Genomic DNA, 13,032 nt, shown 5'->3' on the forward strand with positions numbered 1-13,032 from the left:
AGAGCCCGGCGCTGCCGTCCCCCGGTGGCACCGGTTGGGGCCCGGTGGTAACGGGGGGGGGGGAGGCTCAGGAGGCACCGGGCCCGGAACCGAACTTTATTGAACCGATTCTGCCCCCGCCGCACAACGGGACTGGGGCAACAACAACAAAACGCAACCGAACGGAGCCCCCAACGGGCCCGAGGGGGGGCTGGTGGCCGGGACCCCATCCCCCGGGCCCGGGGCAGCACCGGGGGGAGCCCCCGCCGCACCGGGGGGGGGGGGTTGGGGGGGGTCTGCATCGATCCCTGCGGCCCCGAATTCTCCCTGGACCGCGGCTTCCTCCGACAGAGGCACCCTGAGCCCTAGGAATGAGGAGAAATTGGGGGGGGGGTAAGAGTGTGGCCCCCCCGGCTCAGCCCCACACGGGGGTAACGGGGGGAACCCACCTGAGGGTGCCCGGCCACCTCCTGCCCCCGGGGGGGGTCACGGGGAGCTGCCCTCCGCCACCGGGACGGTGCCGCTGCCAGACACGAGGCCATCTTCTGCAGAGAGGGGGGGTCACAGAAGGGGCCCCCCCACCCGGGACCCCCCCACCCCAAAGCACGGCCGGGGCACAGCCCGGCCCCTTCTCTCCCCTCCCCGGGGACCGGGGCTGGGTCACTGCTTACCCGGGGGGCTGAGGCAGGACGGGGTGGGGGGCACCAGGGTGGGGGGCTCCTCGCTGGGGCTGCCCTGGGGCTCCATGAGGTTCTCCCGGGGGGCTCCGGTGCCGTCCTCCTGCACGGGAACAGCCCCGTTACCGGCCCCGGCCCTGCCCAACGGGGGGCTGAGCACACCGGGACCCCCCCCCAGCAGCCGCCCCGCCGCGAGTCCTCTCACCGGGGTGGTCTCCGTCCCCCACCGCAGGGCTTCATCCCCTGCCGCCTCCTCTTCCTCCCACTCCTCCTCCTCCTCCTCCTCCTCCTCCTCCCGTGGCCGTGGCGCCGCGTGGCCCAGCCGCACCAGCTCCGCGGCGACGTCGAGGTCCTGGGGGGCGAGAATGGGGCTGGGGTACGGGGAGGGGGGGGAGTTTGGGGCTGGGGTCTGGGGGTCGGGGTCGGGGTCAGGCTGACCTCGAGGCTCAGGGCGATGCGGGGCCACGTGCGGGGTCCCCTCCGGCCGTAGCTGCAGACCCTGGCCCGCAGCGGCTTCCAGCGCGCGCAGTGCGTCAGCTGCTCGAACGCGTCCAGCGCCGCCTCGGCCCACTCGGTGCCTGGGGGGGGGTTTGGGGGGGCCCCACGGAGCGGGGTTGGGTCACAGACCCAGACCCAGACCCCTCGGCCTCCCCCTGTCCCCACTGTGCCCCTTCCCCACTCACCCACAGGTGCGACGCCGGCCAGGCTGCACTCGATGGCCTGGAAGGGGAGGCTCAGGAAATCGCTCCTGGGGGGGGGAAAAAAAAACAGGCTGACCCCAAGCAGCCCCCCCGGGGGCTGCCCCACTTCCCAGGGCTGCTGGGACCCCCCAGCACCCCACAGAGCCCCCTGGGCCCCCAGCACCCCACAGAGTCCCCTCCCCAGCAGGGCGGCCACGAGACCCCCCGAGGGCTCTGGGGGGGCGTTGAGGAGCCCCATCCCCGTGCCCCCCCCCCACTCACCGCAGTGCTCGCAGCTCCCCAGGCTGCGCCTCGCCGTTGTCCCCAAAATCGACGTAGTACAGGTCCCAGCCGCCGCCGGGCAGCACGCCCAGCACCCGCGCCCGGTACCAGGCCCCGTCAGCCCCGTAGGGAGCGGCCACGATGTCCCCCGCCTGCACGGCCGCCAGCTCCGCCTGCGGGGACGGGGAGCGATGCACCCCACGGGGCCGGGGCGCATGGGTTTTGGGGGGGGGGTGGGGGGGGTGCAGGGGGTTTGGGACCCCCCCCCCGGGGGTCTCACCGTGCGGCCGCTGCCCTCGTAGTACTGCGCCATCCGTGCCGCCAGCTGGTCCAGCTGCAGGCTGCGCTCCCCCACCAGCTGCACCCAGAAGTGGTCGGGGTTCTCGGCCGCCGAGACGTAAACCTCCAGGGGCTCGGCCGCGGGGAAGCCGAATTCGGGGCTGGGCACTGCGGGATGGGGGACGGGAACCCCCCGGGGGGGGTCCCCAGAGGGAGCCCGGGGTGAGCGAGGGCAGGAGCTGAGCCCCGGAGCTCCCGGGGGACTCGTGCGGCTCCCGCTGGGCACCCCAAGTGGGACCGGGGGGCACGGAGCCCCCACGGGACGCTCAGAGGGGTCCCAGCACCCCGCAGCTCCCCCCAAGCCCTCCCACCCACCCAATTCCCCCCCTGCAGCCCCCCCGGGACGAGGCACCCCACCTCCTACCTTCAAATTTCGGCACCGCCACCTCCGCCCCCACCGCCAGCTCCTCCGGGGCCTCGCTCTGCCCCCCCGGCTCCTCGGGGGGCTCCTCACCCAGCAGGGCAGCGACACCCCCGGGCCAGCCCCCGGCCCCGGCCCCGTGCCCGGGGGGTGCCGGCGGCCCCGGTTCCCTGCGGCTGCCCAGGGGCTGCTTGCGGTGGCCCCGCGCCTCCGCCACCCGGGCCAGCTCCTTCCGAAAGGCGTCCTCCTCCAGCAGCTTCTCCACGATCAGCTTCTGTGGGGACAGGGACGGGGACGGTGGGGGGGGGGGCCGTGCCCATGCCCCCCCCGGGGCCGCCCCAGCCCCGCGGTCCCCGCTGACCTTGGCGGCCGCCACCTCGCTGCGTGTCCCCGAGAGGCGGATGAGCCGCGTGGGGGCCGTGCAGGCCTCGCTCCGGCGCTCGCACTGCACCTTGGCCCCCGAGCTGAGGCAGATGCTGCGCACCGTCTCCCCGCCGCGGCCTGCGGGATGTGGGGCTGGGGGTGACACCGCCTGCAGCCCCCGGGGCCACGGCTCCTGCTCCCCATGGAGGCTCCGGTCCCGTAGCCCCTGGTCCCACAGCCCCCAGTCCCGTAGCCCCCGGCCCTGTAGCCCCCGGTTCCCTTACCCTCTAGTCCTGAAGCCCCCAGTCCCATATTCCCTGGTCTCGTAACTTCCAGTCCCGTAGCCCCTGGTATCATAGCCCCCGGTCCCATGGCCTCCAGTCCTGTAGGCCCCAGTTCCGTAGCCCCCAGTTCCCTTACCCTCTGGGTCCCGTAGCCCCTGGTCCCATATTCCCTGGTCCTGTAGCCCCCAGTCCTGTAGCCCCCAGTCCCACAGCCCCCGGTCTCTTATCCTTGGTCCCATAGCCCCCAGTCCCACAGGCCCTGGTCCCACAGCCCCCACTCCCATAGCCCCCCAGTCCTGTAGCCCCCAGTCCCTTATCCTCTGGTCCCGTAGCCCCCAGCCCCACATCCCCCAGCCCCACATCCCCCAGCCCCACAGCCCCCCAGCCCCAGCCACCCCCTGTGCGCAGAGTCCCGGCCGCCCCCACCCCGTTGGGAAGCAGCGGAGCCCCCAGCCCCGTTCCGTGTCCCCGTGGGGGGGCCGTGCGGTACCGATGATCCTGCCCACGGCCGTGTGGGGCACGCGGAGCTGCTCCAGCACCGGGGCGCTGTCAGCCAGGACCTGGCGCACGGCGGCCTGGGCCCGGCAAACCTGGCCCGGGGACCCCGCGATCAGCAGCAGCCGCTCCGCGCCCCCCCCTTCCTCCTCCTCCTCCTCCTCCTCCTCCTCCAGGGCGATGCGCGCCCCGGTCTCCTGCCGCAGCTGGGGGGCACCGGGGGGGGGGGGTGTCAGCCCCGGGGCTGAAGCCCCCCCAGCCCCCCCGTGCCCCCCCCCGGTGCTCGCCTTCCTGATGGTGGCTCCCTGGCGGCCGATGAGCGCCCGGACGGCCGCGCGCGGCACCCGCACCTCCGCCTCCAGGTCCTCCGTGCCCACGAAGGTCGCGCGGTCCGCTGGGAACCGGGGGGGGGGGGGCAAAGGGGGGGTCACCGGGGAGAGGGGGGAGCCCCAAGGGGGGGTCTCCAAAGGGGGGGGGTCTTCAAGGGGAGAGGGGTCCTTGTGGGAGGGGTCCCCAAAGGGAGAGGGGGGTCCCCAGGGGGAGAGGGGGGGCCCCAAAGGGGGTGGTGCCCAAAAGGGGGGGGGGTCCCTAAGGAAAGGGGGTCCCAAAGGAGAGGGGGTCACTAAGGGGGAATGGGTCCCCAAAGGGGGGGGCAACAGGGGGATCCCCAAAAGGGAGGGGGTGGTGCGCAAAAGGGGGGGGTCCCCAAATGGCAAGGGGAGGGGTCCCAAACGGGGGGACAATGGGGGGGTCCCCAAAAAGAGAAGGGGGTTCCCTAACGGGGAAGAGGGGCCCCAAACAGGGGGGGGCCTCAAGGGGAGGGGGGGGGCTCAAAGGGGAGGGGGTTCCCCAAAGGGAGGGGACCCAAAAGGGGGGGGCTGGGGGGACCCCAAAAGGAGGGAGTGCCTGGGGGGGGGCCAAAGGGGAGTCCCCAAGGGGGGGGCTCCCAAGGGGGGGTCCCAAAGGGGGGGGGTCCCAAGGAAGGGTCCCACGGAGGGTCCCGAGGGGGGGTCCCGAGGGGGTTCCCGCCGCCCGGGGGGGTCTCTCCGCACGCACCTCGCCCCTCGCGGTACCGGCGGTACACGATGTAGAGCACGGCGGCTCCCGCGGGCAGCCCCAGCAGCACGGCCGCCTTCTGCAGCCCGCTCAGCCCCAGCCCCCCCCGCGCCGCCATGGCCCCGCCGGGGGCACCGGGACCGGGACCGGGGGGGGGGGGTGGGAGCCGCGCCCGCTCCGCTCCCGCTCCCCGCCGCCGCCAGCCCCGCCCCCTCCCGCCCCCAGCCAATCAGCGCGCAGCTCCGCCCCCGCCCCGCCAATCGGGAGGCAGGGGGGCGAGGAAAGGGGGCGGGGCCGCGCACCTGCCTCGGAATGAAGCGGCCAATGGGAAGCGCGCGGGGGCCCCGCCGCAGCCAATGGGAGAGCAGCTGGGGGGGAAGGGGGGCTCCGGACCCGCCCCCAGGGCTGGGGGCGGGGCGGGGGGGCCCCACGCGTGTCCCCCCCCCCCGGTGACCCCCCGGTGCCCCCCCCACGCGTGACAGACCCCACGGAGGCGCCGTTTTCCCCTCCAAATCCTTTATTAGCCCCCAGGGGAGGGGGGGTCCCGGGGCAGGGGGGTCCCGGGGGGGGTCCGGGGGGGCTCAGCGGGGGCCGGGGGCGTCGGTGTCGGCGGCGAAGAGCTCCCGGTAGAGCGGGGGGAAGGCGGCGGGCAGCGCCCCCGGGTGCAGGCGGCGGAAGGCCTGGAGCTGCTCCACGTGCTGAGAGCACAGCGCGCGCAGGCGGCCCGCGGGGGGCAGCTGGGGGGGGCGGGGGGGACACGGGTGTCACCGGGGGGGGCACACACCCGGGGGGGCACCCCCCTGTGGTCACACCTATGGCTGGGGCACCCCCCACGGCACCCCCCATGTCCCACGGCACCCCTCTGACCCCCCCATGACCCCCCATGACCCCCCCGTGACACCCCCTGTCCCACAGCACTCCCCCATGGCACCCCTCTGCCCCCCCCAACACCCCATGGCACCCCCATGGCACCCCTTCAACCCCCCCCGACACCCCATGTCCCACCACCCCCCCCAACCACGCCACCCCAATGACCCCCCCATACCCCATGGCACCCTCCATGCACTCCACAACACCCCCATGCCCGTGGCACCCCCCACATCCCACGGCACCCCCATGCCCGTGCCCCCTCCAGTGCCCCCCTGCCCCCCCGGTGCCCCCCCCGGTGCCCCCCCGGTGCCCCCCGGTCCCCCCCGCCCCACACACCCTGGCCAGCAGCCCCTCGCGGTGCGTTTGGCGCAGCAGCAGGCGGAAGGCCACCTCCAGGCGCCCCCGCAGCCGCGCCACCTTCGCCTGCTCCTGCAGCCACGGGCGGTCTGCGGACACGGCACCGGCACGTGGGGGCGGGCGGGGGGACGGGGGGGACGGGGACGGGATGGGGACAGGGACGGGATGGGGACAAAGAGGTCTGGGACAGGGACGGGGCTGGTGACAAGGATGGGGACAGGGACAGGTTTGGGATGGGGACTGGGATGGGGACAGGGACAGGACGAGGATGGGGACAGGGTCAGGGATGGGGACGGGGTGGGATGGGTGTGGGGACGGGATGTGGTGGGCAGGGGGATGGGGCTGGAGATGGACGAGGATGGGGACAGGGACAGGTTTGGGATGGGGACAGTGCTGGGACCATGATGGGGTGGGACAAGCACAGTGATGGGGACAACGGGACGGGGACAGGGACAAGGATGGGGATGGGGACGGGGACAGGGAACCAGGGTGGGGACCCCAAAGAGACCACACTGGGGCCGGGCTGCCCACCCCCACCACCCAGCACCCGCTTTGGGACAAAAGGGCGGGGATTTGGGCAAAGGCTGGGGGAGGTTTGGGGGGTGGGGGGCCCTCACTGGCGTTGATGAGGACGATGGCGCAGAGGAAGGCCACCTCGCTCTCCGACAGCCGCAGCGCGCACAGGCTCTGCGCGAAGTCGAAGATGGAGCCGACGAGCTCGTGGCAGCCTGGGGGGGGGAGCCCTCGTTAACAGCCCCCCCGGGGCACGTGGCACCCCCCCCGCATCCCCCCCGTGTCCCCCCGGTGTCCCCGTCCCTACCCAGGGACCTGAAGAGCTCGGTGCCCGCGTACTTGCCCTCGAAGAGCACGGTCCGGTTCTCGGGGTTGAAGGCGCGGCACATGCGCACCAGCACCACCTCCATGGCGCCTGGGGACGGGGACGGGGATGGGGACAGGGACAGGGACGGGAACGGTGGCACCGGGGGGTCCTGAGACAGGGCCCCACGGTGCAGTTTGGGGGCGGGGGTGCCCCTGTGGCAGCAGCCCTTGGGGACTGCCACCTCCCCCCTGGGACCCTGGGGACTGTCACCTTCCAAAAGGGACCCTTGGGGACGCCACCTCCCCGGGGGGGACCCTGGGGACTGTCACCTGCCAATTGGGACCCCTGGGCACTGCCACCTTCCAAATGGGACCTTTGGGGACACCACCTCCCCGGGGACTCTCCACCACCCCGCTGGGACCAGTGCACCCCATGGCACCCACCGCCACCCCCTGTGCCGGGACCTGGGGGACCACCCTGCCCCAGCGGCAGCCTGCAGGGACCGTGTCACCCATGGGTGCTGGGGGGCCCAGGGGGGGTCCGGGGGGGCCGTACCGGCCTTGAGGAGGACGATCTGGTCGTTCTGGCACAGCTCCATGAAGCCGCGCAGGCGCTTGGCGAACTCCACCACGTGCTGGATGGCCTCGGTCAGGCGCCCGGCGCAGCGCTCCCACATCTCCTGCATGGGCTGCGGCCCCCCCGCTCCGTCACCTCGCGGCTCCCCCCCCGGCACCCCCCACCCAGCACCCAGCACCCCGGGGGGGGGTCCTCACCTTCCTCTGGTAGGCGCAGATCTCCTCGCGGCTGAAGGTTTCCCAGCGGCGCTGCTGCAGCTCCTCGGCGCGCGGCTGCGAGGTCTCGCGGTGTGACCGCAGCACGTCCTGCGCCAGCAGCTCTGCGGGCACCGGGGTGGTGGCAGGGGGGGGGCACGGCCGGGGGCAGCCCCCCCATGGGGACACACGGGGACACACGGGGCCGGCTGCCCCAGCACCGAGCACCCGTGGGTGCCGGCTCCCAGCAGTTTGTGGCACCCAGGGGTGATGGGGTCCCCAAGGGTGATGGCACCCAAGTGGCCGGGTCCCACCACCACCGAGCACCCATGGGTGACGGGGACATGTCCCACCGACTTGTGGCACCCAAGGGTGACGGTGCCAGCTCCCACCACCCCCGAGCACCCAAGGGTGCCAGCCCCAGCCCGGTGACTCACCGATCTCCATCCCGGAGCACGTGGGTGACTCCAGGCCGCTGCCGACGTCGGGGCGCGGGCACAGGTCGGGGCCGTCCCTGTCCCTGTCCCCATCCCCATCCCTGTCCCCATCCCGGTCCCGGTCCCGTGCGGCCCCCTCCCGCCGCTCGCCCTCCGCCTCCGTGCCGGGGCTGCAGGCGGCCCTCCCCTCGCAGGGCCCGGGGCACCCCGGGGTGCCGGTGGGGGGCAGGGGGTGGCCGCAGCACCCCGGCAGCCCCAGGGCGAAGGCGGCGGCGCCCCCCTGGGCCGCCCGCTCCCGCTGCCGCTGCTCCAGCTGCTGCTGCACCTCGGCGTGCAGCCGGTCCCGCTGCTTCTTGGACATGCGGCCGAACTTGACGGCTGCGGGGACACGCAGGGACACGCGGGGACACGTGGGGACACGCATGGGTGTGTGCCCCCCCATGACCCCCAGCCCCACATAGCCCCGGCACCACAGCTTTCCAGCCCCACGTGTGGGGTCCCTGGTCCCTGTTTGCCTCCAGGCCCCCCCAGTTCCTTCCCTGGGGGGGCAAATGGGCCCTGGGGTCCCCGGAGGGGTCGGGGGGAGCGGTGCCGGGGGGGCACCCAGCAATAGGGGGGCACCCAGCAACAGGGGGGACCCTATGATGGGCGGCACCCAGCTATATAGGGGCGCATGCAGCGATACGCGGGGGTTGTCCCCCTATTGCTGGGGGGGGTTCACATTTGAGGGGGGTCTCGGGGGGGTCACCCACCGTCGCGGGACATGCCGAGGCGCAGGCACTTCTGCAGGCGGCAGTGCTGGCAGCGGTTGCGGCTGGCGCGGTCGATGGGGCAGTTCTGCTGCCGGCTGCAGGCGTAGCTCAGGCTGCCCTGCTGGCTGCGCCGGAAAAAACCCTGCACGGGGGGCACCGCCACGGGGGGGGGGGTCACCAAAAATACCGGGAGGGGGGGGTCAGCACCACGCCGGGGGGTCACTGCGGTGCCGCCACCAGCACCCCCGGTGCCCCCCGTGCCCGCAGCGCGCTCACCTTGCAGCCCTCGCAGGTGATGACGCCGTAGTGGATCCCCGAGGATTTGTCCCCGCAGATCTTGCAGGGGATCACCTCGATGTGGGCTGCGGGGGGGAGGCAGCGCGTGGGCACCCACGGCCCCCCTGGGCGCACGGGGTCCCCGTCTGCCACCTACGGGACCACCCCGTGCCACCGGGGCGCCCAAGTGCTCTCCCTGGGGCTCCCGTGTCCCACGGGGAACCACGTGTCCCCAGCAGGCACCCGGGGCCCCTATGGGATCCCACAGCCCCGGTGGGCTTACAGGACCCCTGTGAACTCATGGGGTCCCTTTGGCATCCAACGGCCCCTATGGGATCCCACAGCCCCTATGGGCTCAGCCACCCCACGTAGGTGGCTCGCAGGTCCCACGTAGGCTCCGTTGTCCCCAAGGGCCTCACGTGTCCCCAGCGGGCTCACGTGTCCCTCGTGGGTCCGCGTGTGTCACCGCGCGGGCTCACGTGGCCGCGGTGGCCGTAGGTGCTCCCTGCGGGCTCACGTCTCTCACGGCCTCGCCTCGCCCTGTGGGTTCCCGTGGCCCCACAGGGCTCACGTGGCGCTCACGGGTTCCCTCGCTGCCCAGAGGAAAGCACGCGGGCCCTATGGGCTCCCACGGTCCCTATAGGATCCTGCGGTCCCTATAGGATCCCACAGTCCCTATGGGCTCCCACGGTCCCTATGGGCTCCCACGGTCCCTATATGATCCCACGGTCCCTATAAGCTCCCACAGACCCCCTATCGGCTCCCACGGACCCTCTCTAGGCTCCCGCAGTCCCTATGGGCTCCCCCGGTCCCTATATGCGTACGTGTCCCTATAGGTGTACGTGTCCCTCGTGGCTCACGTGTCACCCCAGGGCCTCACGTGGCACCCCAGGGCTCCTGCGGCCCCTCTGGCTCTCACAGCCCCCCCCCGGCCTCAGATGTCCCCAAGGGGCTCAGCCCCCCCCCGCCCCCCCCCACGGCCTCCCGGTGCCCCCCGTGTCCCCACCAGGGTGGGCCCTGCAGGGCGCGGGGGTCCGGGGGGTGCCCGGGGCCGGCGGCTGCCGAAACCACAGCGGCAGCGAGCGCCGGCGAAGCCACAACTGGGACACGGCCCCACCTCGCAGGAAGGCGCCCGCCGCCCGCCACGGCCCCGCTGCGCCCGTGGGGCGCCCCACGGAGAGGGGGGACGGGAGGGGGCCTCGGGGTGGGGGGCACATGGGGATGGGGACGCTGGGGATGGGGACACCGGGGATGGGGGACACCGGGGTGGGCGATGGGGACACCCAAGAATGGGGACCCCCAGGGATGGGGACACTGGGGTGGGGGACACCGGAGCCACCAGGGGTGGGGGCACCGGGGACAGGGGTGCCCCAGGGACCACAGATGGGGGACACTGGGCTGGGGGTGCTGGGGGGCACCAGAGCCAGCGAACGGCTCAGCCCTGGTGACACCAGAGCCAAGGGGACACCGCGAGGGGGATGGGGGGGGGGGACACGACCCCAGCCCCAGGGGGTGCCCCAGACCCCACCAGCCCCCACTGCGGGCACCAGGTGTGCAGCTCATTAACGAGGCCTCGTTAGCAGCACCTGGAGCCCCAAAGCCCGGTGAGGGCGATGGGGACGGCTCCGGTCCCCCAGGGCCACCGGCTCGTCACCCACGTGCCTGCTCCTCACACCTTGCACACGCGTGTGCACACTCACAGAGAGCTGGGCACACCCGGGCACGCTCCTGCCAGCTGCTGCACGCTTGTGCACTTGTTCCAGCTTGCACACACCCAGAAATGCTTGTGTGTGCCACGCACGCTTGCACACTCTGGCACACGCACGCACACGCTTGTGCACACTTGCAGGGAGCCAGGCAAAGCTGCCAATGCTCGGGCACGCTCCTGCGCTTGTGCAAGCTCGCACATGGCCGTGCCCGCACACACACACACACAAGTGCTTGCACATCACACACACTTGCACACGCTGCTGCACGCACACACACACACTTGTGCACGCTTGCACGCTCCGGAACACGCCCGCCAAGGCTCGTGCACGCTCCTGGGCGCCGGTGCACGCACGCACACGCACACCTCTTCCTCCCGGGGCCGAAGCCGCTTCGTCGGCTTTTTCCACCCGACCCAGTTTTGGGGCGGGGGGGGGGGGGCCGCCCTCGCATCCGGGGCTGGGCACCGGGACCCCCGCGGTGGCGGCGGCCGGAGGGGCCCCGGGAATTCGGGGCTTTGACTCAGCCGGGCCCGGCGCCCGCATTACTCAACGGTGCCGGCGGCTGCCAGGAAGCGCCGTTTCGGTGCCGCTCCTGCCGGGAACCGCCGGCGAGAGGTCGCCGAGGTCTCGCCCGGCCGCCCACCCCCCAGCACCTGCCCGCACCCGCTGCTCCCACGGCGCCCGCTGCTCCCGGCACCCCTGGGTGCTCCCTGGGACCCTGGGGACCCACCGGCACCGCCAGCATCACGGGGACCCTACAGGACCCGTGAGCGCCATGGGGACCTGCTGGCATCCGCCGGTGCCACTGGCACCCACCGAACCCTGCAGGGACCCAAAGGCACCCATGGGCCCCGTGGGGGGCCCGGTGGCCCTGTGGGCACCCGCTGGTGGCCGTCAGCCCCCCAGGCACCAACCAGCACCCAGCGTTAGTCCCATGGGGTCCTGCTGGCTCCCAGTGAGTCCCACCAGAACCCAGTGAGTCCCACTGGCTCCCAGTGAGCTCCACCAGCATCCACTGTCACCAACCGGCCCCATGGGGACCCACTGGTCCCTGTGGGCACCCAGTGACCCTGCGATGTGGGGGGGTACCTCGGGGCTGGGCTCCCACCCCCCAACACCGCAGCGCAGCCCAACACGTCACGGCAAAACACGCCGTGCCACGGGCCAACACGCCACGGCACGGGCCAGCGCGTCACGGCACGGGCCAAGACACCGTGACGCAGCGGGAAGTGGCTCGGGCGAGGACCCGGAGCCCCGGGACCCCCCGGGCATCCCCCACGGCACCCCCGGGACCCCCGCAACCTCCCCGCCGGCGGGGGTCCTGCCACCCTCTGGGCGGTGACTCAGCGGTGGCGGCCGGGTCCCCTCCACCCCGGGCCAGACGCGGGGGTGGCACCGGCGGCGGCGGAGAAAACCCCGGTGTGGGGCCGCCGGTGGGGCCGCGGGGCCCCCGTGGGGACGTGGGGCCCCCCTCGGGGACGCGGAGTCGGGGCAGCTGCACCCTCGGCGTCCCCGGTGCCGACGGAGCGGGGACCGGGGGGTGGCCGGGGGGGCGGTGGCGGGGCCGGGGGGGTGGCGGTGGTGGCTCTGCGCCCCTGCGGGGCTGCGGCTGCTGCCCGGAGCCACCTGCGTGTCCCCGTCCCCGTCCCCGTCACCTGCACCAGCCCCGCGCACCTGCCGGCACCGACCACATCTAACGCGCGTGTGCCCGGCCCCGCAGCTGCGGGGGGCACCCATGGGTGCTGGCGGTGCTGGGGCGCCCGGCGCCGCCACAGGGAGGGGAGGGGAGGGGGCTGCCGGTGGCCGCCGCACGGCTGGGACACGCGGTGACACGCGTGCACCCCCCGACAGGCGTGCACACGCTGCTTAGGTGTGTGCAGGGACACGCTGCGCTGTGCACACGCAGCAGCACGCATGCACATGTGGCAACACGCCAGCACACGCGTGTGCACAGCCCCCTGTGTGTGCACAGCCAAAGTGTGCCCCGGAGCACGCTGTGGGGCTGTGATTGTGCCGACACGCGCGTGTGAGCTGCACAACCCGTGTGACACGGCAGCACGCCGGGGTGCACGGGGCACTGCTGGCTCACGGCGCTCTCCTGCTTGCACACGCATGTGCACGCTCCTGTGCACGCTGCCATGCATCTGTGCACACACGCGTGTGCTCACACACGCACACGCCTGCCTGCACACTGCCCCTGCACACATCCATGTTCCTGTGGGGCACACTCAGTGTGCACACCCCTAAAATGCTCCCTCCCGCTTGCACGAGCACCTCGCGGTGCCCACACGTGTGCACACACACACACACACACCCCGTGTGCTCACACCCAGCTTTGCCCCCAGACTGCTCTGTAGGGCTGCGTGCACACGCGTTCCCTCTCCTGTTCCTCCACACTTGCACACGCACAGACCTGCCCCACCGCGCTTGCACACGCATGCCCACAGCCATCAGTGTGCACACTCACAAGCCCACCCTCTTGCACACACCCCACACACCCCTTTGCACACTCTTTCCTCCACCAG

At 73.1% G+C, this 13,032-nt stretch overlaps 2 protein-coding genes across 2 annotated transcripts; both read right to left on the reverse strand.

The window, feature by feature from the left end:
* Positions 1-81: 81 nt before the first annotated feature.
* On the reverse strand, positions 82-4,727 carry TDRKH (tudor and KH domain containing). The gene is made up of 13 exons (XM_072028066.1): positions 4,517-4,727; positions 3,748-3,854; positions 3,456-3,666; positions 2,680-2,819; positions 2,322-2,592; positions 1,899-2,065; positions 1,619-1,791; positions 1,340-1,404; positions 1,095-1,234; positions 862-1,008; positions 651-759; positions 429-524; positions 82-344 (listed from the first exon to the last, which is right to left on the reverse strand). The coding sequence occupies exons 1-12, from the start codon at positions 4,632-4,634 to the stop codon at positions 466-468; spliced, it is 1,707 nt and encodes a 568-aa protein (XP_071884167.1). The 5' UTR covers positions 4,635-4,727; the 3' UTR covers positions 82-344; positions 429-465.
* Positions 4,728-5,027: 300 nt separating this feature from the next.
* Positions 5,028-8,947, reverse strand: RORC (RAR related orphan receptor C). Its single transcript, XM_072027863.1, is given in 11 exon segments — positions 5,028-5,253; positions 5,723-5,744; positions 5,746-5,812; positions 5,815-5,832; positions 6,361-6,471; positions 6,564-6,671; positions 7,119-7,251; positions 7,337-7,458; positions 7,771-8,148; positions 8,523-8,664; positions 8,799-8,947. Coding segments are annotated over 10 exon segments (1,128 nt in total). The 5' UTR covers positions 8,536-8,664; positions 8,799-8,947; the 3' UTR covers positions 5,028-5,097.
* Positions 8,948-13,032: the final 4,085 nt, after the last annotated feature.

This window comes from Anas platyrhynchos, chromosome 26 (genome assembly GCF_047663525.1).
Source record: "Anas platyrhynchos isolate ZD024472 breed Pekin duck chromosome 26, IASCAAS_PekinDuck_T2T, whole genome shotgun sequence".
NCBI lineage: Eukaryota > Metazoa > Chordata > Aves > Anseriformes > Anatidae > Anas > Anas platyrhynchos.

Coding starts and splice junctions, on each gene's coding strand:
- TDRKH (XM_072028066.1), bottom strand. CDS start 4,634: ATGGCGGCGCGGGGGGGGCTGGGGCTGAGCGGGCTGCAGAAGGCGGCC. Junction 2,066..2,321: donor GGCGGTGCCGAAATTTGAAG/GTAGGAGGTGGG, acceptor CCCATCCCGCAG/TGCCCAGCCCCGAATTCGGC. Junction 760..861: donor GGGGGACGGAGACCACCCCG/GTGAGAGGACTC, acceptor GTTCCCGTGCAG/GAGGACGGCACCGGAGCCCC.